At 44.9% G+C, this 20,878-nt stretch overlaps 2 protein-coding genes and 1 long non-coding RNA gene across 4 annotated transcripts in view; 2 read left to right on the forward strand and 1 right to left on the reverse strand.

Annotated features, from left to right (window-relative positions):
• The window catches only part of LOC148595429 (uncharacterized), a 194,442-nt gene that overhangs the window by 60,049 nt on the left and 113,515 nt on the right, over positions 1 to 20,878 (forward strand). The gene's annotated exons all lie outside the window — the stretch shown is intronic.
• Positions 294 to 5,789, forward strand: LOC104574643 (cystatin-B). The gene is made up of 3 exons (XM_088520798.1): positions 294 to 408; positions 4,466 to 4,567; positions 5,103 to 5,789. Exons 1-3 carry the CDS (start codon positions 343 to 345, stop codon positions 5,229 to 5,231), a joined length of 297 nt encoding a protein of 98 aa, XP_088376924.1. The 5' UTR covers positions 294 to 342; the 3' UTR covers positions 5,232 to 5,789.
• Positions 8,477 to 17,942, reverse strand: LOC104574635 (cystatin-A). Of its 2 annotated transcripts, XM_088520793.1 has the most exons (4): positions 17,926 to 17,942; positions 14,175 to 14,275; positions 10,856 to 10,957; positions 8,477 to 8,608 (listed from the first exon to the last, which is right to left on the reverse strand). In XM_088520793.1, exons 2-4 carry the CDS (start codon positions 14,238 to 14,240, stop codon positions 8,480 to 8,482), a joined length of 297 nt encoding a protein of 98 aa, XP_088376919.1. In that variant the 5' UTR covers positions 14,241 to 14,275; positions 17,926 to 17,942; the 3' UTR covers positions 8,477 to 8,479. The 2 variants fall into 2 exon arrangements, with proteins under 2 accessions (XP_088376919.1, XP_010220197.2); XM_010221895.2 differs by lacking the exon at positions 17,926 to 17,942 and having other exon boundaries at positions 14,175 to 14,339.

Raw genomic sequence — 20,878 nt, forward strand, 5'->3', positions numbered from 1 at the left:
CTCAGCTCAGCTGAGGCCTGAGCTCCTTCCCTGTCTCGTTTTGTAGGCAGCTTTTTCTCCTCCTTTGCCTGGCAGGCGCCAACGTTGCACGGGGAGGGGGGAAGTTTTCTGCAATATCTGCAGAAAACTGGTCCTGCTCCTTTGTATGAGAGAGTATTAAAACAAAAGCAAACAGCAACAAAACAAGCACCACCCTGCTCTGCCGTTCCCCGCTGATACCCGCCCTCCCTGGCCGCTGCGGCCGCCCCCGGACCGGGGGGAGCCGCCCGGCCGCTTCCCTGGGCCGGGCGGGGCCGCGCAGAGCGGCGCGGAGCAGAGCAGAGCGGAGCAGAGGTCGCCGCCATGTTGTGCGGCGGCATCTCGGCGGCGCAGGCGGCCACTGACGAGACGCAGCGAATCGCGGACGAGGTGAGGGCGGGCGGGCCGGCCCGGTGCGCCGCGGTGGGTGGGGGCGCTTGGCTGCGGGCCGCCCCGCCGGGGGGGGTGCGGTTGCACGGCGGCTCCGTGGCGGCGGGGGCGCCGTTTAAGCACCCTCGTCGTGGAGTGCCCCCCTTCGCGGGGAATCGCCCCGCTTCCCTCTGCTTTTGCTTTAAAAAAAGCTAAAAAAACAAAGAGCATAGCGACTGTTACGGGTTTTGGTGTCAGGTCCGTGAGCCCTTTCTGCTTTCGCAAGACTCTTTCGGGGGTCGTGGGTGCGGCTGCCCATCTCATCAGGCTCCCTAGACTCGGTGCCAGGGCCCGGCAGGCCCCCACCTGCGCAATCCGATTTCCTCGGGCCACCAAGGCAGCCTTTCACTTGCTTTCAACTTCACTTTGTTGGCTTACTGCTTATTATTCACCATAAAGCATTGCCAAACCGTTCAGTCACACAGCAGGAACGTGTTAGGTGAGACCCAAAGCTCAGTTGCTCAGCGCTGGGCGCAGGCAGTGTGGCTGGTTCTGCGCTCACCCTCAATACCCAGCTGCATTCTCTTTTATTCCTGCCTGTTGCGCTTTGTATGAGGTGGTTGAAAACTCTCTCATCTGCCTTGGCTACCAGTTTTTTTATAGCACGGACCTGTCCTTTCTATTTGTTCATTATTATTTTCTTTTGCAATGTCAAAAGACATTGCACACTAATGCAGAGCTGCAGTGAGGATACCCTGCAACAAGCAAATTGGAGGAGCTCATCTCCTTGCCAGCATCCTTTTGGGGCGATGCCTCTCCATCATTATAATCTGCTTGCCCATCTCCAGTTAGAGCTTTAAGTTTGCACCTCCCACCAAGGCTGGTATGCTCAAAGTCCTGCACATTTTTTTTTCCACGTGTGCATTTCCTTTGCCTCGCAGGCCTTGTTTTCTATATGTAAACAGAGTGGTAAGTTACTAGTCATAGATTTAAATTCACTGCTTTGGGGGTGCATCTCTGTGGGATGGATGTTCAGAGGTCCAGATGTTTAACCAGTGCTCTAGACAGAAACTTATTTCCTTCACCCACCCACTGCTGCCTCATTTAAAAGCAGAAAGGCTGACAAACTGCAGAAATGTACTGAGCAATTCTGAACAATTTGGAGCCCATCCCTGTGGCTGCTTGATCTTTGTTAAAGTTTTATCCACTTGAGAAAGAGCGAGATGAAGATATTAAGAGGAAATTTTAGACAAACGTGGAGAACACATTAAGTGCAGAGGTGCCCCTGGGGTACTTTCGAGCTCTATCCCTGCTTGTGCAGAAGATGTAGTACCTAGGAGTAATGTTAGTAATCAATTTGCTTTCTGATGTGTGAAGTTTGAAGTCTAAAAGATCTGCTTTCTATCTCAAAAGGAGGCAGCAGCTGGAAGGAGTTCCTTCTCTTATGAAGTCTAAACTTTGTAACCACTTTTGTGGGGAGAAATAAGCAAGAAAAGATCTCTGTTATGTCACAAACCAGAATTCAACTCTAATAAGGGGTAATTCCAAAGAATGATGCTAGTTATAGCATCTTAAATAACTCTCCATGTTACGGCAACACATGCTTTTCCTCTACAAGTAAGTGCTTCCCTCAAAACATACTGTGTTTCTAATGCTCAAAGTCCCTGGGCTTTTTCTTATACCCAGTCAGACCCTCCATTTAGTAAATTATTTAAATTTATTACCATTACTTTTAACCATGGCTGGTTTTTCAGTGAGTGTTTCTCCCTGCACTCTCCCTTTACCGCCCCCAAGCAAGGATGTCTGTTTGTCATGTGCTCTGACAAGTCACTGCCTTGTGATTCTGAGCTGTCTGCAGCCCTACACTGTTCAGCGTTCTGGTGGACATAGAAAATGCGCTGCGCCGGGCTACTTTTCACATCTAAAAAGCAGTCTTGTGCAGCAGCTAGGTTTGCTGAGGGAGTGGCAGACAGCAAAGTGCCAGCGCTATCCCTATACCTAGCGGTACCACCCTCTTTTTACACTATGATTTTTTGCTCTAGTTCTGAGCTCACTTTCTCCCTTCTCTGACTCCCAGTGGGTGGGAGGAAGGGAACCGAGAAGAGTTTGGCCCCATCCTCCCTACATTCATCTCTCAGCTACTTATACATACTGATCAGATCTGCTCTCCGTCTTCTCCCCTCCAGGCTAAACAGGCCCAGCTCACTCAAGTCTTTCCCCATGCGATAGATGCTCCAGTCCCTTAATCATCTTTGTTTCTCTGCGCTGGACCCTCTCTAGAAGCTCCACATCCCTCTTGTGCTGGGGAGCCCAGAACTGCACCCAGTACTCCAGGTGTGGCCTCACCAGAGCTGAGGACAGAGGCAGGATCCCCTCCCTTGACCTACTGGCAACACTCCTCCTAAGGCAGGCCAAGAAGGCCAATGGGATCCTGGGGTGCGTTAAGAAGAGCGTCTCCAGCAGGTCGAGGGAGGTGATCCTGCCCCTCTACTCAGCCCTGGTGAGGCCTCATCTGGAGTATTGTGTCCAGTTCTGGGCTCCCCAGTGCAAGAGGGATGTGGAGCTGCTGGAGAGAGTCCAGCGCAGGGCCACAAGGATGATCAGGGGCCTGGAACATCTGCCCTATGAGGAGAGGCTGAGGGAGCTGGGCCTGTTCAGCCTGGAGAAGAGAAGGCTGAGAGGGGATCTAATCAGTGTACTTATGTACCTCAAGGGAGGCCGTGAAGAGGATGGTGCTGGTCTCTTTTCACTGGTGGCCACTGACAGAACTAGAGGTAATGGCCACAAACTGAAGCACCAAAAGTTCCACAGGAACTTAAGGAAAAATTTTTTAACAGTGAGGGTGACAGAGCACTGGAACAGGCTACCCAGAGAGGTTGTGGAGTCTCCTTCTCTGGAGATCTTCAAAACCCGCTTGGACGCAGTCCTGTGCCACGTGCTCTAGGTGACCCTGCGTGTGCAGGGGGGTTGGACTAGATGATCTCTAGAGGTCCCTTCCAACCCTAAGCATTCTATGATTCTATGATTCTATGACTCCCAAATCCCTCTCCATGCAGCTGTTTTACAGAAGCTTAACCCCTAATCTGTACTGGCACCTGGGGTTGTTCCTGCCCAGGTGCAGGACCCTGCACTCGTCCTTGTTGAACTTCATGAGCTCTCTGCCCAACTCTCCAACCTGTCTAGGTCTCCCTGAATAATGTCAAAGTGCAGGAGGGCAACACTGCTGGGGAGTGCTGAGCTTGCAGCAAGGACTCCAGCGCAAATTCTTACTACCCTTGCAAGTAAAGCCTGAAACCTTCTGCTTTCCTGGCCATGAATTTTGTAGCAGAGCTGGGTTGTTCTAGAGAGCCAAGTACAGGAAACAAAAGCTGTAGCTCGTATGAGTTTGTGTCTCTGTCTGGGGTTTTGGGTACTTCTTTTGACTTGTGAGCACTGATGCTACCCTCTGGAAACTGGAAATGATAACTCAGAAGTCATTATGTCCCAGTTATTATTTGGAAAGTATTTGCAGTTTGAAAACACTGCAGACTAGATAGAGTATCACAGGCTGGGAGAACTGTCAAATCCATGTTATTAAAGCTCAAGCTTGTGCATTTTGCTGCTCGGTATGAGTGTGTTCTGAATTGGAAAAGTAAGGCTGTGCAGAAGAAAGCCATTTTTGTCAGGATGAGTATTGTGTATACATTCTAAACATCTCTTTAAAAAAAATGAAGTCTCGCATGCATAGGCATCCAACCACTTCTTTATGTATGTTGATAAATATACGGGACAAAAAGGGAAGCTGAGACACGGAGAAAGGAAATCGTTTGTCTAAATACTTCTTCTGCTGGAAGCTGCTAGACAGTTTCAGTGTGTGGTGATTGAATAACACTGCAGCCTTGCCTTGCTGCCTGTACAGACTTTTGGCCTTGCTTTAATACAAGTCTTCACGTGGTCCGTTTTGATGTTTTAGTAACTCTCAAAAGCAGGAAAGTCAGCAGCAGTGCCCTGCACGGCACTTGGGCACTGGTGTTGAGCCTCTTAAGCCCTAAGTACTTGAATCTTGCTGTAGTCTTAAATAACTTCTTGTTTTCTTAAGGTGAAGCCTCAGCTAGAAGAAAAAGAAGGGAAAACCTTTGATGTCTTCACTGCAGTAGAGTATAAATCCCAGGTGGTTGCTGGAACAAATTTCTTCATCAAGGTACAAGATGGCGGGGAATAGGATCCCATTTTTTTACATGGATAAAGTTAGGATTTTTTTTTCTCTAACTACTACACAAGAATGGTTTGAACATCACTCCATGATGTTCAGCACTAACATTGCATTAAAAATGAAATCCAGGTGTGTAAAGACACTGATGCATCCAACCCCCTCTGACTGTGCTTGTAGTCTTGCCACACAAAAGCACAAGCAAGTGGGAGCAAAGCATGTGAGTGCTTATTGTGCCAGACAAATTTAGACTTTTCGTAGGTGTTGAATCTGTTAGCCACCTCTCGGCAACTCTAATTCCCTAGCTGCATATTTGGTATCATCTTGGGCATAGTGGGGATTAACAGGAATAGAAGGTTTAGGAGATATTTCCACAAATGCATGACTTGTAATCAGCTTCAACACAAGATCACGTCTTCTGAGGTGATGGTTGTTCTCACTGCCTTCTCATTTCCCAGTCGAAGCCATACTTCCTACTGAAAGCTGCTGGGATCGCACAGAGCTCACTGTTTTCCTTACCTTTCAGGTCCATGTTGGCAATGATGAGTTTGTGCATCTGCGGGTGTTCAGAAGCCTCCCTCACGAGAATAGGCCACTGAGCCTTCACGGTTACCAGAAGAGCAAGACTAAGCATGATGAACTAACGTATTTCTAGCAAGCTTAGCTTGTGCATTTTTCTAATGGCCATTTACGTGCATTTTCTATAGGCTTCAAAATGTTGACTGTTGTGCAAATGACAGCGATATGTCTCTGTAAACTTAATGCCGGAAAAAAAATATATTTCTTGTATGCCTCTTCCCCAGTGTGCAGCCTCTAAAAGAGAAACATGACACTTCTTCCAGCTACACTAATGCAAACCTGAAGAGGCTGCACTGACTGCAGTGCAGCTTGACTAGAATCCAGGGCCCGAGTTAAGTCTCTTGGTCTGTAAATTGTCAAGGCGTCTCATTAGCCTTCACATATCTACAGCAAGGAGCAAGAGGAGAACTTGAAGCCTCTCTTGCTGTTTTGTAATAGTGCATATATACGAAGATTTAAATGGTACCATGTGTTTTATTGGCAAGGACCTAAAGACAGATCTGCTCAAATTTTAAAAGCATGAAAAAGAGAAGGGTTGTAGTCTTGAAACAAACATTCCCTTGGCTGTGAGGTTTATCTTGTGGCAGAAGTAGGATATAATGTCCAGCAGAGGGTGTATGAGGTGTGAAACAAAAATTATTTTCTGATTTCTAAGGAAAATTCCTAGAAATAAATTTAAACTAGGCATTGTATCTGCATAAATGACAGTAAAGACTTCTGTTGTGGTTACACTGCATATTGACTCTTTTATTTTGACTATTTCATTTGCTGCTTTTCAGGACTGGTTATTGTCTTGCTCTGAATTCTTCTGTGAGCCCTTTCAATATTCCAAATACCTTTTATATTTCTCTTTATGATTATATTTTATGTTTACATGAGTGGCAACAAGACAGGCTTCTACAGATGTATCAGCTGTGAAGGGAAGATTAGAGAAAATGTGGGCCCCTGTGTTAAGTGGGGCAGGGGGGCATGGTGACAAAAGGCTATGGAAATGGCCAAGGTATTCGATGCCTCTTTTGCCCTCCCACTTACTGGTAAGACCTGTCTTCAGCGATCTAAGTTCTCCAAATGCCAGAGGAGGGCTGGAAGAAAGAAGACATGGCAGGGTAGGACCAGATTAGGGAACATTCAAACAATCTGGGCATGCCTAGGCCTCCAGAAGAGGATCTTTTCCTGCTGGGTGGGGGCAGCTATTTGCACGGGGGCAGCTATTTGCACAGGGGCTGACAGTGCCCCGCTGTGGCAGTGGTATCCAAGCTGCCTGGGGCTGTGTGTCGCCTGCAGGCCGAGGGCAGCGAGCCTTCCCCTCTGCTCAGCCCTGAGGAGGCCGCAGCAGGAGGGCTGGGTTCAGGCCTGAGCGGGCCAGCATGGGAGCACTGGGGACATGGGAGCTAAGGGCCAGGAGAGTGATGAAGGGATTGGTACATCTGACGCAAGAGGCTGAAAGCTCAGTGACTGTTCAGCCTTGAGAAGGCAGGGTTGGGATGGCCATTTTGGAGAGGTGAAGAAGGAGCCAGAATCTTCTCAGTGGTGCTCAGTGAAAGACAAGGCCAAGTTAGACACAAACTGAACTGCCATAAATGCACTTACACAGTAGTGCATTAAAAGACTACACTGCTGATAAGAACAAGCATTGATATAGGTTGTGCAGAGATGATGTGGCGGCGCCATCCATGGCGACAGTCAAAAGTGACTGAGCAGGGACCTTAGCACGATGTTTGCCCTGCCTGGCACTGTTGGGCAGGGGAAGGATAAAGGGGCTGCAGCCTGCAGCTATAGGCAACTGCTGCCCTGTCTTGGTCTAAGGCTGGAAAACAAACAAACAAACAAAAAAAAAAAAACAGAAAAACAAACAAAAAAACACCTTGCCAACGTCTCTGGTAAGAGAGTGGGTGAATTTGTGAGTTATTGGCGGGGAAGGATGAGGGAGAGGGGTGGTCGGCTGGATTTACTCCCTGGAGCTACGTAACCAGCATTGCATAGGAGAAGCGTGTTCTGCCTACAAACTGATGATTAAGGGGAGCTCAAACTACTTGCACTGCCTCTGTGCTTTCGCACGTACCAGCACAAATCACCCTTCCCCACGTATGTAAGAAAAGAAAGACTGATATCTGGCTTATTAAGTACAGCTTCTTTAGCTCAATTTTTTTTTCTTTTTTTTTTTTTTTCTTTTTTGCAATGTTGGGAAGTGTTTTGCAAGGATGGGGAGTGTTTCTTGATGCCACCCTGCACTGAAGTCATTCCAAAGGTCCAAAGCTGCACACTGACTTCAAATGCTGTTGGGTGAGCATGGTTTTAAGGTAATGCCTATGTTGCCAGAGCTACTGTCCCTCAAAGACATTTAACATTAGACAGCAGGCTTCAGCTCTTGGGGACACCATTAGACCCCCCCCCCCCAAGGGGTGGACTGCTCCCACTGGCGCAGGAGGCCACAGGCTGTCTCCACTCCCTAAAGACTTTATGCAGAGAAACAGGGAGGAATAGGAGTGGGCAGGAGGAGCAGCAGCATCCCAGGCACCATATGCCAGTGACAAAGCAATTCCTACAATTCAGCAGAGCAGCAAAAAACTATTGAAGCTATTTGAAGCAAGGCCTGGTCTGAAACCCTTCCAGCATTTATTCTCTTGAACCTGAGATCTACTTCCTTGGTTTGGATTGTACTGCAGGTAAGCTCTGGTAAGACTGCTGATGCTACAAAAATGCACAAGCTCTGCAAGTCTCCCATAAAACACACATTATAGCAAGGATGGGTGCTTCCTGCTCCAGGGGCTCAATGTAGGATGAGATGCAGCTCCTCCCTTTGAGGCTGGAGACCCTTCTGCTGCTGCCACCTCAAGTAGCCACACCAGTGAAAGCATACGTAGAGGCGACCCAGGGTTGGACTTCTTAACTCCCCTCTGTAGCAATAATGGATCTCACGTACATGCTGAAGAGTAGCCAGCAGCTTGCACTGAATGCGCTTATAACAAGGCCAAGAGGAGGCCTCAGTTCTGTGCTTAAGGTATGCAGCCTGGTGTAGGCCTAAGGCACTCTCACAGCAGGCCCAAGCTTTGTCTTCAAAGCATAAATTCCAACATTTTGGAAAGAGAGACTGAAATGGGTGGACTCTCCTTCCAGCTGGAGTGTCCCAGGTGGTAGAAGCAGCTTTGACTCTTGTACCTCAGCACAAGGCACCTCAGACCCCATTCACCCTTTAGCCAGAGAGCCTGTGACATGCAATACAGAAACAAAAAGCCTCCAAAATTCTTTATTTGCATATGTTTGCTGACAGAGGCCAAATCCACATGTGACTTGCACAAGTGAGGAACTATGCCCCACTGGTCCTTAGAAGTAGGTCAGAGGATCATCCCTGGTTTTGCCGGTCTGGTAACTGACAAGGCTGGGGCCTTGGTTCTCAGAAGGAAGGCTCTGAAACACCCTCAGGTGGGCATACATGGAATCAGAGACCTGGATCTAAAAAAAAAAACCACAAACAAACAAAAAAAACCAATGAGGAAGGTAAGGATCATAGATGAAGCAAGTTCAAACAACAGCATGCTCTGTACTTGGGAAAATATCATATCTCAGGCACTTAGATATAGTCATGTCTCCATTTTTACATCAGTATCTCTTAACTCAGGTCTCTTTAGACCCAGCTACTCCTGGTGGCAGGAACAGCCTATGCCTGCAAGGATCCTGAAGAGAAAGCTGACTGAAGAGACTGACATGAAAGGGAAATGCATACAACTGCCTGAATGTGAAGGCCAGAGCAGAAGACGGGTGTGTTTATGGCATCCTGCCTAAGGTCATCAAGATCCCAGCACATCAACATGCAGCTTCTCCAGATACTTACAGCAGGAGACAATGAGTAAATCCCGACCACTCAGAAGTGGGACGAGATACAGGGACAGTGTCAACTCCTAGAGGGTACAGAAGACATATCCCAAAGCAGCAAGTAGTCCCAAGAAAAAACCCAGAGAAGCAATGACAAATTGATGTCAGCATCAGTATTGATATCCTTCTTCAATATTGCTGCAAACATGTTGCTGACTGGACAGACAACTTAATAGGTTTCTTGGTACCTGTGGAGGGGTGCAAGCAAGAGCCATGAAGTCCTTTTGAGACAAACTCACCTTCCCCTCCAGAAAAAGTTTTACACACAGTTCAATACTGCAGCCAACCTTGATTTCCTACATACAGAGCCAAGCTAACAGGCATAAAACTTTCATTGGGTTAGGGAAGTAGTATGAAGGATTAAAAGAAAGTTTAGAAACCATGCTTGGTGATGGCTATAGCTGTGACAGTCAGAGCTCATTCCAAGTTTATGCCAAGAATGCAGCAAGCTGAAGGGGTGAGCATATGTGGGGAACTATGATACTAGTAAAGCAAAGCTGGACTTGCTTGCTGGGAAAGACTTGGGAAGACCAGAAAGGGGAGAGGAATGATCAGTTACCAGGGTTAAAAGTGTTCTTCTAAAGTAGGTGTCATGCCAATCATCACTTCTGATTAGTTCATTAGCATATCACTCATAATTGCTGAGTAGCTCAGCTTATCATGAACAGCAGAACTAGTATTTTGTGCATGTAATTGCCTGGGTCAGCAACAAGATAACTCAGTAGCTGACAGGAAGACACACCTCCCAGGTGCAAGGAGATGATCCTCAAGGATAAACAAGCCGTCACTTGTGTCCATCAGGCCATGAAGTAGGTAGCCTATCAGCAATACTCCCTGACATCCACAGAAGGCAGAAATAACCGTTGAAACTTATTTGAGAGATGGGCCGAGGATGGAAGGTGCAGCCACATTTATCTGTCCATGATCAGGGAAGCCTGGGCAGTGCAGAACAACTGCTCATCGTGGCTCCCTGCAGCATCAGTGCTCACCAAGCACTACCTGCCCATTTCTGCAACAGCAAGATGCAGCTGCTGGTCAGGGGAACACACCGTACCAGGCCTGTGAAAGCCTCCAGGGCTGTGAGCAGCTGCATGCAACGTTTACTACAGGAAAGGCAGCCTGCCAGCAAGCAACTGGTTACGTGGGGGTTTTAAAATGTGCTCAGCAATCTCTGCCACGTTGCTTCTCTCAGAAAACTGTTCAAGTCCATGGGTAAGTTTTTGGGGGGAGGACACACAGTGCCATCAGGGGACCCCAGATGAAGCATTCAGCCTTTCAGCACACAGTGGAAGAGGAGCTTTGGAAATACAGAAAGAACCAGCAGGCAAACTGCACCCCTGCAGCAGATGGTACAGAAAGAAGGGGTCAAGCAGAGGCTTGTACATCAAACTGTGTAGTGTAGTAGCACTGTGTGCCATACATAAACGAGATTTAAAAGATTCACTCCAGCTCTCTGTTAGGCTGACCTCAGATTAATCATAATAAACAGTGCTTCTGTTCACAGCAAAGGGACAGCTCTTCCACTGTTTCTTTGTCTTCCAGTGGAGAGCAGTTAAGGCTGGTTCAGATAATTCAAGGCAATAAGACGGTCAGTCGTCTTTCAGGCTCATCTTTCCTAAAACAGTTATTGTTCACATCTCAGAAATCTTAGCAATTTTGCCTTCTGTGTAGTAGACTCAGAGAGGAGTTTTAGAGCCACCTGGACCTAGTTCCTAGCTCTAGTCACATCAGAGGGTTTTCTACTGTAAGCACTTATTTTTCTTGGTATAAGCCCGTTCACACACATTGTTAAATAAGAAATTACTCCCTCTTAGAGTATGTACAGACCTTAATGAAGTAATTTATTCCAGCAACCACCTGAGTCCGATATTCAATGGCTACAAAGAGGCCACATTTTTCATTTACCCTGCTTTCAAATTGTGGTTTCACCTGTGAAAGGAAAGGGGAAAAAGGGTTAGCAAGTTGGCATGAAGGCTTCCCTTTCACACCCACCACTCTTAATCATCGGCTTTGTAAAATATACACACCCTTAATAAATAAAGCCAGCAGAACCAAAACAATTCAATTTACACCAAAACCTGCAGCCCAATTCCAGCATTGCCTCCAGCCTCCTTTCAAATCCTGTCAGAAAGAGGATTCCAAACAGTTTAGCTGGACAGCTTTGAGGAAAAATCTCTCTCCTGCTCAGTATAGGAACCCCCAGGCCTAGTGCCCTTTTCCTTTGTTGACCAAGGCACCAGGCACCAAAGCCCTACTGCCTGTAGGGCATGCCCTGCACCAAGCAAACCATTATGCAGGAGTGGAAGACATCCAGAGCCTGGGACACCCCAACCCAGGCCGGTTGGTCCAGGAGGCTACAGGCCCCTGCCAGGTGTCACAGCCTCAGAGCTATGCTCAACTTGCCTATTGAAAGGTCCATATGAAAAAAAAAAAATTAAACGGGGTTTGTTTAAGGGTACTGAGGCAACCTAGTGATTGGACTATTCCTGAAAGATTTTCTAGTCCTGGTTCAAGCCTTGCAGCCAAAACTGTAATTTAAGCTAAACATGCCATTAAACAACTGGAACATAAAAAATCTAACAATTACAGTGATCCAGGATTAGGTTCTTCTATTGCCTAAGGTAGATAAAAGACATTTAAAGCGTGAGTCAAAGTCAACCCCAGAACTGCATAAACATCATCACTTCACTATATAGCAGCTGCAGCTAATGTAGTTTGAGAAGAAACAGTATTCTGTGCTGAGAGTACTTCCACTAACAACTCTGGGGATACATTTATGCATGAGAGGCAGCTTCAGCCCTATAAATCTTAAAATAGTCTATTTAGACATTCACAGACTCTATGCACCTATTACAAAGGTGCATTTTCCGAACACTGAGTTACACAGGTGAAAGGGAAGTCTGTGGTCATTGCCAATTACAGGGGCCCTAGCTTCTTGGAGATCAGTATTTCCACAAATACTAGACTGCGATGGCATTGGTGAGGGGGACAGATGTGAGCGCATGTGGAAGTTTAACCAGGTGTCTAAAGCAGCAGGATTTATGCTCCAAGGAATGTTGCACTATAGAAACTTGCATCTGATAACACCAATTCATAGTACAAATGTGATGACAACTAATGTAAGCGGAAACCTTCTCCTTAGCATCCAGAAAGCATCAACAGACTCCTGCAAGCTGCACACTGGCCCCTCCTCTACGTGACGCATGCACTAATGACCTGATGCACATCAGATGCATACCAGAAATTGGGCAGATGACAGCATTACTATTCCTGCTTAGGTAGTCCTTGGGAAGGCTTCAGCAGTGCATCAGCACTTCCCATCACAGGGAAGTTTCACAGGAGAACACGGAAGCAATTGATCTTCCCAGAACTTTTTTCTCCCACTTGGCACCACTCCCCTGATGTTTCTTCACACCAGCTGGGCTCTGGGAAGCAACACTCATATCAACCATTTCTGCAGATGGTTCTATAATTTTCCAGTTTTCCAATACCTTCAACTCACCATCTTGAGACATAATTTCTCACTCCATTCACTAAAGTAACTGCTGAGAGCTCGTTGCTCTTTCTCTACATTACTGAAACAAGCTCCACAGGCCTTCTATCCTAGGAATGGTCTGTTTTAATTTCAGCTCAGCTATACATTCAACCTATAGCTGCCTGCTCTAGCAAAAATTCCAGTTCTTAACCCTCTTCCAGCTGGGAGGTCTGCAGGTTTCCAGAGATGTAAATGAACTTTTTGCAAGTTAGTTGGGGCATCTTTGGAAACTCACTTATTACCCTGCTCTCAGAACAGAACAAAGTTAGTTCTAACCTTCTCCTCACTGATAATCTCTCCTGGCCTCTGACACCTTTAATTTATTAACCAGGCCTTTAGTAAAAATAGGCATGCAGAGAGCTTCTTTATCACATACAAAATATAACATTCCTCAGCTGGTATTAAATAGCTCCTTACACCCCAAAGATTCCTAAGCTTATAGGGAAGTGCTGTAACACAAGTGGACTGAATAAATAACACATTGCCCTTTTCAAGGAGGATTAGACTAGAGACGAAGCAAAGGTACAAGTAAATTATTCCATAAACCCAAGAGCAGATAGACTTGGGCATCCCAGGGTCTGCAACAGCTCTACACAACTTTGCTCAAGTCACCTGCATTGCTCTTAGCAGAGCATAAAATCCCAGAGCGCTGCATCTCCTCACATGAACTACTTCTCTAGCTGGCAGCCTAGGGGGATTGCCCCACTATAAAGTTCTTCTCCACAAGGATGTTTTTTTTCCTGAGAGCTGCATGAGCAAAGTCTCTGTGGAGACTGAACTGTCAAAAGGAAAGGACCTGCAAAGAGGGAGGAGGGAAGGATCACAGACTTCTTCAAATAAAGAGCAAAGAGTAATTGGTTTTCATTTTCCTCTCTCTCTCTCTCTTTCTCTCTCGGGAAACAAAAGGACATTTCTCATGTCACGCTGCGTCCCTTCCACTCCTCAAGATGCATTTTGTACTATTTAATAAGGGCAGCATTACCAGATGTTATCGGATATGCTCGTGTGGCCACAAGCCTGCTTCCAGAACAGCCCCACTGACCACAAAGGCAGCTGCACTCATCCTACCTGCTGGTGCTCAGCTCATTTTTCCCTCCTGCACCAACAGCCCCTGCATCAACAGCTGCAATGCCCTAAAATACCAGACACTGGCAGAGAACAAGCCAGTTTTCCACAGCCGTGCCTTGCAAGCATCTTGGTTTTTAGTGCATCCGTCCACGTAGTTGGTCCTAACAAGGCCCTTCAGTGAAGAAATAGTTCTATAACGTATAACTCCCTCCCTTCAAATGCACTTACTTCTAGCAAGTTAAGCAAATGCCCTTAACTTCTAGCAAGTAACTATACGCAAATGTACTGAAGGTAACCAGGACAATGCCTAGTTATGGACAAGGACAACACAGAGAAATGGCTTATCTCTGCATTCCTGGTGCAATTCCTACCCTGAATGCTGATGTTATACTGACAGTCAGGGGGACTCCCATTTTCAGCACTAACTTCTTCAGTTTACTGGTTCAGCATCACTAACTGCTCTCCCAACCTTTGCACAAGTTTCAAGATCTGAACACCTGCACACTGAGACAGTTCTTCATCGTCATATAAGTTGCAACTCACCTGGTCAACCATATGTTGGACTTCTTTGGTAGCAGGCCTGGTGTCAGACAAGCCGCCAGCCATCATGGTGGCAGCCGACCTCTCCAAAACAGCAGGCAGTTCTGAGGAGAGAAGTTCAGTGTAGTCTGAGCAGTCACCAGGCATCTCCTACTTATACACTCACACACACACATATACATGCGTCGTCAAATCACATGACTTGTAGCTTACAGAGCCTACCATGACTGGAGAAAAAGAGCAAATGGGGAAGTCCAGGAAATGAACAATATAAAACACGGGTATTGATAGTAAAGGAAAAAAAAAAAAACTCACTCTTTAACATCTTATGATGGGTACAGAATCTTAATATCAATAAGAAAAGTAAGTGACAACCACCTCCAGCACCCACATCTAAGTTACTTGGTTCAGGCTGAAACTAGAACACCTCGACTCACCACCCATGCATAGATGACTGGTCTGAGTGCTTAGGAAAGGGATCAAAGCTACACCCAACATTTCGCAACACCATTTGAGATTGAATGAAAATATGTAGCAATTTCTTTAGCGCAGCTCCTATTCACTTTGAAAATGTATTTTCTCAGTATCCTTCAAAGCTAGAGGCAGCAGAAGTGGTTTTGTTGTTGTTGTTGTTGTTGTTGTTGTTGTTGTTTTAATCTTTTTTCAGTTACTTCTCTTCCTTCTGCCTAACTTTAAAGGTACCATGGCACTGCTTGATTCAACTACTATTGTTGCCTTTTTTTAGGCAAACACCTGAACCAGGAGTTAGAAAATTCCAATCCCAGGTCCAGGTAAGTATCACAGATAAGTTGATTCTATTCCTTTCCTATCAAACATACGGTGGCAATCAGATAATCATGCTCATGTTTGAACACGGAGGACTATCTCCATTCCTTTTGAAAACCCAATGCCAATTTTCTGGAGGAGAAAGTACTATCCATCCATTTGCCTGTCCCCCTCACTGCAAGAGTTGAGGGCACAAAGTATCTGCTCTAACTTCAAGGTACTTAAGAGTTGCACACTGTTAAAATACATAACATACAGAAGAACATCTGCATTCTGCACTCACAGACCCACACCAGTCACATGTATGACTGTATATGAATATACACAGCTCAAACACAGGCTGCCTCCTGTGAAAAGGCAGGCAACTATTAGCAGTCCCAGCTGGAATAGAAGAAAGAACTGCTTTCGCTTACACAGTCATGTCATACCCCTCACCAGCAAAGGGGGTGAATGTTACTCCAGGGCAAGGACCAGAGAAGTAGCAACAGTTCAAACAGTTTTTGGTTCCTGGGAGTGGACACACATGATGGAGTGAAGGACTGGCAGTGGCGACATTTGGGATCAACATTAGAGCACGGGCAGGAGAGATCATAGGCATAGCAGTGGTGACTGTGCAGCTTGGATTTATCCGTGTATCAGCAGCACAGACCAGCTTAGGGACCTTCCTCATATATGACGTGATACAAGAGACTGAAAACAAGTACTTCACTTATAACTTCAGGGCCTGCTCTCGGTACAAAGGCCTTGGGATTGGGAAACTAGGGCTGGTGGACTTAACAGCCTATAGATTGTGGTAATATGTAGCATATTGCAAATAAGAATGTTGCAGGATTTCCCAAACTTGTGCAACAGCGTCATGTGAGTGTTTGAAAGGCATTTGAAGAACATCAGTTCTCATATAACACTTTGCTGAACAAAGTGAAAAACATTCCCAGATTTTGCAACTGAGGTGAGCATGTTAAAGCTGTAAGTCTGCTATTTTCAATGAATTTATCAATCTGGATGAGCATTTCCTCACAGCCCAGTTTATGGAGCTAACAACAACGCATGCAGATGAGCCAAACCTCCTTCTTATGCACACACCACTGCTGAATCACTCAAGTGATCATCTTTCCCCATGCTCCTACCCTGCATCTTATTCACACAGCAGGACAGAAGACCGAACTAACTGGAAGAGCCAGCTCACTTAAAGCACAGAAGCTACAGAATATGCCCACAACTAAAGCAGCACCAGTGCTGAACCAGGACTTTTTACAAACTTCTCTTACTGGGATGCAGATCACACTAACTCTGTAGGGAAGAGATGTTGAAAAGATGTCCAGGGCAGCACTATCCTTTGGTGAATTCTTGCTGCTGATTAGTAAGAAGTTTGATAAGTACAAAACATAAAGGGGTAAAAATACAATCTCAGGAAGAGTGTAGAAGGGAAGACACTAATGCTGTTTGGAAGTAACCTATTAAATTCTGCACTTCTGAGTTTGCTTGGTTTTACTTCAGAGACTGGAAACTCAGAACACACAGAATTGTCCAGAAGGAAAATGCTGATCAGCATTAAGTGTTAGCAACCCGAAGTTAAAATTTTCCTGTGATTTTCCTGTACAAATCATTCTGTTTTCTTTCTGTGGGAGTCCCAATGGTTATCACAAAACCTAAGTGACACTAAGATTGGAACAAAGTGCTGTTCTGCACGAAAGCTCATTAAGTCATTGACCGTCAAAGATGGGACAGGGAAGATGTCAACTCCTCAAGGGTTTTGCTACAATAAAGAAGATGAAGATGCAAGACCCATGCAGATGTTTAGCATATAAATGCAATACTAACCTAAATTTCTCTCCATTAAGATTTGGCTCTGATGAAACAGTATTTGAAAAACTGCCTAAGAAAACCTGTGTTATCAGCAACTATTTATAAGGAATTCTATAACAATATACGTATGCTTGCACATTCCTGTATTGTATTGCTGTGAAATGAAACTCTGAATGATAAATTCATAAATGTTCCATTGGGAATTTGAACTTAAGCTGGCATGCCTGTTACTCTCAACCTTAGAGATTCCAAATGCATAGGCACCATTTGAACCAATCTCCTCCCATCAGTCTCATTTTTTGCACTGAGTATGCATGCAGCTTCTAGTCACAAGGCAAAGCCTTCCCCATAAAACATAAATGATGCAACAAGCCAGTCTTCTGGCTTTGCAGTGTCAAGACGTGATCACAACTGGATGAAAATAACACACAGACTGCACCAAATTTCAAGAGCTGCTAGAGGAGAGAGCTCTTCATCTACAAACTGAGGATCTAAACATCATCATAGTAACACTAGCCTTGATATTCAACACACTAGTTTACAAACAAGGGCTTCCAATCTAATACCTACACAGATTTCAAGAGCTTTCTGACACTGTCCATCAGCTAGAGATAGATAGAAACTTGAAATTCAGCAGCAGAAAGTTGTGTTTCACCTATTGTTCAAGCTTAGCATTAACCTAGCACAAAAAATCATCACAAGGTCTAGCCTATGCTGAGCTTTGGTATGGGGCAAGAACCTCTTCCCCTCAGTCTGCTCCAAGAAATGGTCCATGAAATCCAATGCCACTGGGCAGGGGCATCAGTTGTGCCAATTATTAAAGTACCTTTAATTGAAGAACTAACGTTAGAGAAAGAAAGAGGGGTGAAAACTTGCTATTTGCAGGATCCATTACTTGTTACACATGACATCAAGCATGGGGCTACTTTGAGGATGACAGGAGTAACAAAGCTGAACAAGATTCAACCCTTACTAGGCTCAGTTCTAGAATGGACAAGGGTCACTACACACAGCGAACATTTATCTGCATTTATTTAGCACACTCCACAGCCACTTTTATACAATCACAAAGCATCTCACTTCTCAAACCAAACTTACTCAAAAACTAGCAAAGCTTTCTCCTCTCTACCTCAAAGCAGGATTTGCAATTTCAACTACTCACCTTAAAGCTCCACTAAGTTCATCAACGAGATTCAACGATGTGATCTGCCATACAATGTAAGACATATCCCTCTGTGCTCAGAGCAAACAAGAAAGAGTAACTCAGTTTCTTAGTACAACCCTCTGAATACAAGCTGCTCTGTATACAATGTGAAGAGGGAACATTTGGGACTTAGAAGTCTTATGCTGTCAAAAGCTTTTCTATGTAAAGAAAGAAATAGATCTTTGTACAGATCTATTTGTTTGGCTCTATATTCAAAAGGAAAATATTGTCAGTAATTTTTTTCATTGCTTTCTCCCAACGAATGCTGAGCTAGCAACATTTTCTGAGCTAATATATACTAAAAAAAAAAAAAAAAAGACATCATATCTATTTCACAGGTCACTTCTCTGCCATCTGCTTAAATGAAATTTTCCCACAACAAATCAGTGTTATCTTAGTTATCTTCAGAGTATTGATGCCAAGTCTATAAACAAATATAGATCATAAAACTGGCTCATTTGCCTCCAGGAGAGTAGATACAAACTTCTGAGAGAACACAGATTTTATATATATATATATTAGGGGCCATGATAGTAATCTAATGATATTAGAATAGCAACTTGGAAATCAAAACTGACCATTTTGAACACCTGTTTAGCAGTCTATCTATTGTGAAATTCTGGTTCTCAGCAAAACAGCTCACATTTCTGAGCAGTGATCGACTTCTACTTTTCTTTAAAAATCACAGATAAATGATTATAAGAATTTAACAGCTAAGGAACAAGCATGCTTTCTACTCTCGATCTTACACAAAAATACACATGAGAAACTTCAAGGAGAAGACAAGACGGCTCTAACTGGAGTAAAGTTTTGCATGAGGGCAGTTGCAGTGCAGTACCTTGAAAAACTCAATGGAGTTTGCACATTAGGATTTACATCGTCAAATAATTAAATATATTTCTGTCTTTTTTTTTTTACACAGATGTTTGCCAGCTTGACAGTGAGAAAGGGAAATTCCTCCAGTGACTTCCCATCTCCCTGTTGCGGTTTGATTGCAGGGATGCAAATTTGGTAAGAGATGAATCCCCTTGCGTTCCAGTCAATCCTCAAAGGTCAGAGGGACTGGGGGCGACAGGACTCATCTCTCAATAGGGATACCAAGCGTGGTAACTATAGGTCTGACTCTGGCAGTGCCAGATTCACAGTCTGTCAACTGTAGACCTGATCGCCTTCAAAAGAGCAAACAGAATTCACAAATAATATTATCGGCTATAGGCCTGACTCTGGCCTATAGCTGATAATTGGGTTCACGAACAGCTGTCAACTGTAGGTCCCATTGCCTATAAAACAAGTAGTCGAGTTCACAAATAGCACAATTTATTCAAACGCAACATTTAGAGAACAGGTTTCAGATGTCAGTACAGGAAATTCTCTACTATAGTGTGGCACTCGCTTCAGAAGATGGGAGAGGGCTCTCAACCTCGAGGAGTCTCCTCAGACGGTGTCCTGACCAGATGGGAGGAAAGGGGTTCAGTCTGTTGACTGATCCAGAAGTTAAAATGCAGTCTTCCCTCTCCCCTCTTCTCTCTTCCTTCTTCTTCAGTTCCCTCCTTCCTATTATTTCCCTCCTTAATTCACCTTTTATATATTTTCTTTTATATTTAGGTGGAGTTTGAGTGACTCTAGTCAAGCTTACTTTCAATAGTGACTAGTTTAAGAAGTCTCCCGAGTTAATCAAAAATCCATAGAGCATGCTCAGTGAGGAGCGGTCGTTCCTTGGAAGCAGGTAACTTCTGGAACGGGGTTGTGTATTGGTATCATAATGGGATTAGAGTGAGAAGTTTGAGCAAAGTCCATCGAAGGGACTGATCTGCCACCACTGTTTGTCCAGCAGCAGACATCTCATCGTAATATGTGGCTTATCAGCTGTGTGGTATGACCAGGTTGCCACCTCTGCAGGGAGTACAACAGTTTGGCCATGGTGTCTTCACTCCGCTCCACCCTCCATTCACTCAGCAGCTGCGCAACACTATCAGGTTACCACCTCCGCAGGGAAGCCAACAAAGTTTGGCCATAGTATCTCCGTTCTGCTCCACTCTTCATTTACTCTTACTAGTGTGCGCTAGGAGAGCAGACTGTGTTGCCCAGGGAATTGTGCAGAAGTAGATTCCGCACATACCAACCATCCTGGCAACTGTCTCCCACCTCAAACAAGCCTCTGTAATACCAGAACTTCTGTTAGGCCCTAGTTTTTCTCTGATTTCACCTTTCTCAAGCAATTCTCACACACTATCATTCAGGCTTTTTAGGCTTTGCTGAAGTTCTTAAGGACTTAACCAACTGACAAACAAGCCGACCTTGTCATCACTAGTTATTTGATTGTCAGTCAATAATAGAGATATCATTACTGTATGACACTTCCTTTGCTTTATAATTGTAGGGATGTTGTGTTCAACACTTTCCAAATTCAACAGTATTGCCAGGTTCAGGAATATCAAGGTGTGCACTGTTACTTTTCCAATTCAGATGCAATTCACCTATAAAATTTACTTTAGAGATTGAAAAGGGACAAAATATCAACATCAGACAGTTAACTCTCTCATTCCTGAATGCTGTTCAAATACATATTTCCATGTCCACCAAGTGATTTTAACCTTTACTATGTTCTTTAAATAAAGCAAATATAGAAATTGGTAACACAGGCCAAAGGTCAGCATTCAACAAATACTGCCCATAAGCCTTGGGGGAACAACAGCAAAATTGCATCTGCATGAAGCTTTAAAGTAATGTTGCTGGCATCAACTAGTCCAAAATAACAGTGGTAACTTCTTACCTTCATGGGGACTCGGCCTTTGATTTCACAACATCCTGCAACTTGTATTTCCTTCTAAATTTTAGTAGCTTATTCCCCCCTAGAAAAACACCACGTGCACCAACCTCTTCAAATCCTGGCAACCAACCGTTTCGTTCA

This window comes from Tinamus guttatus, unplaced genomic scaffold (genome assembly GCF_059628265.1).
Source record: "Tinamus guttatus ecotype Peru unplaced genomic scaffold, ASM5962826v1 Tinamus_guttatus_pri_ptg000098l, whole genome shotgun sequence".
Taxonomy (NCBI): domain Eukaryota; kingdom Metazoa; phylum Chordata; class Aves; order Tinamiformes; family Tinamidae; genus Tinamus; species Tinamus guttatus.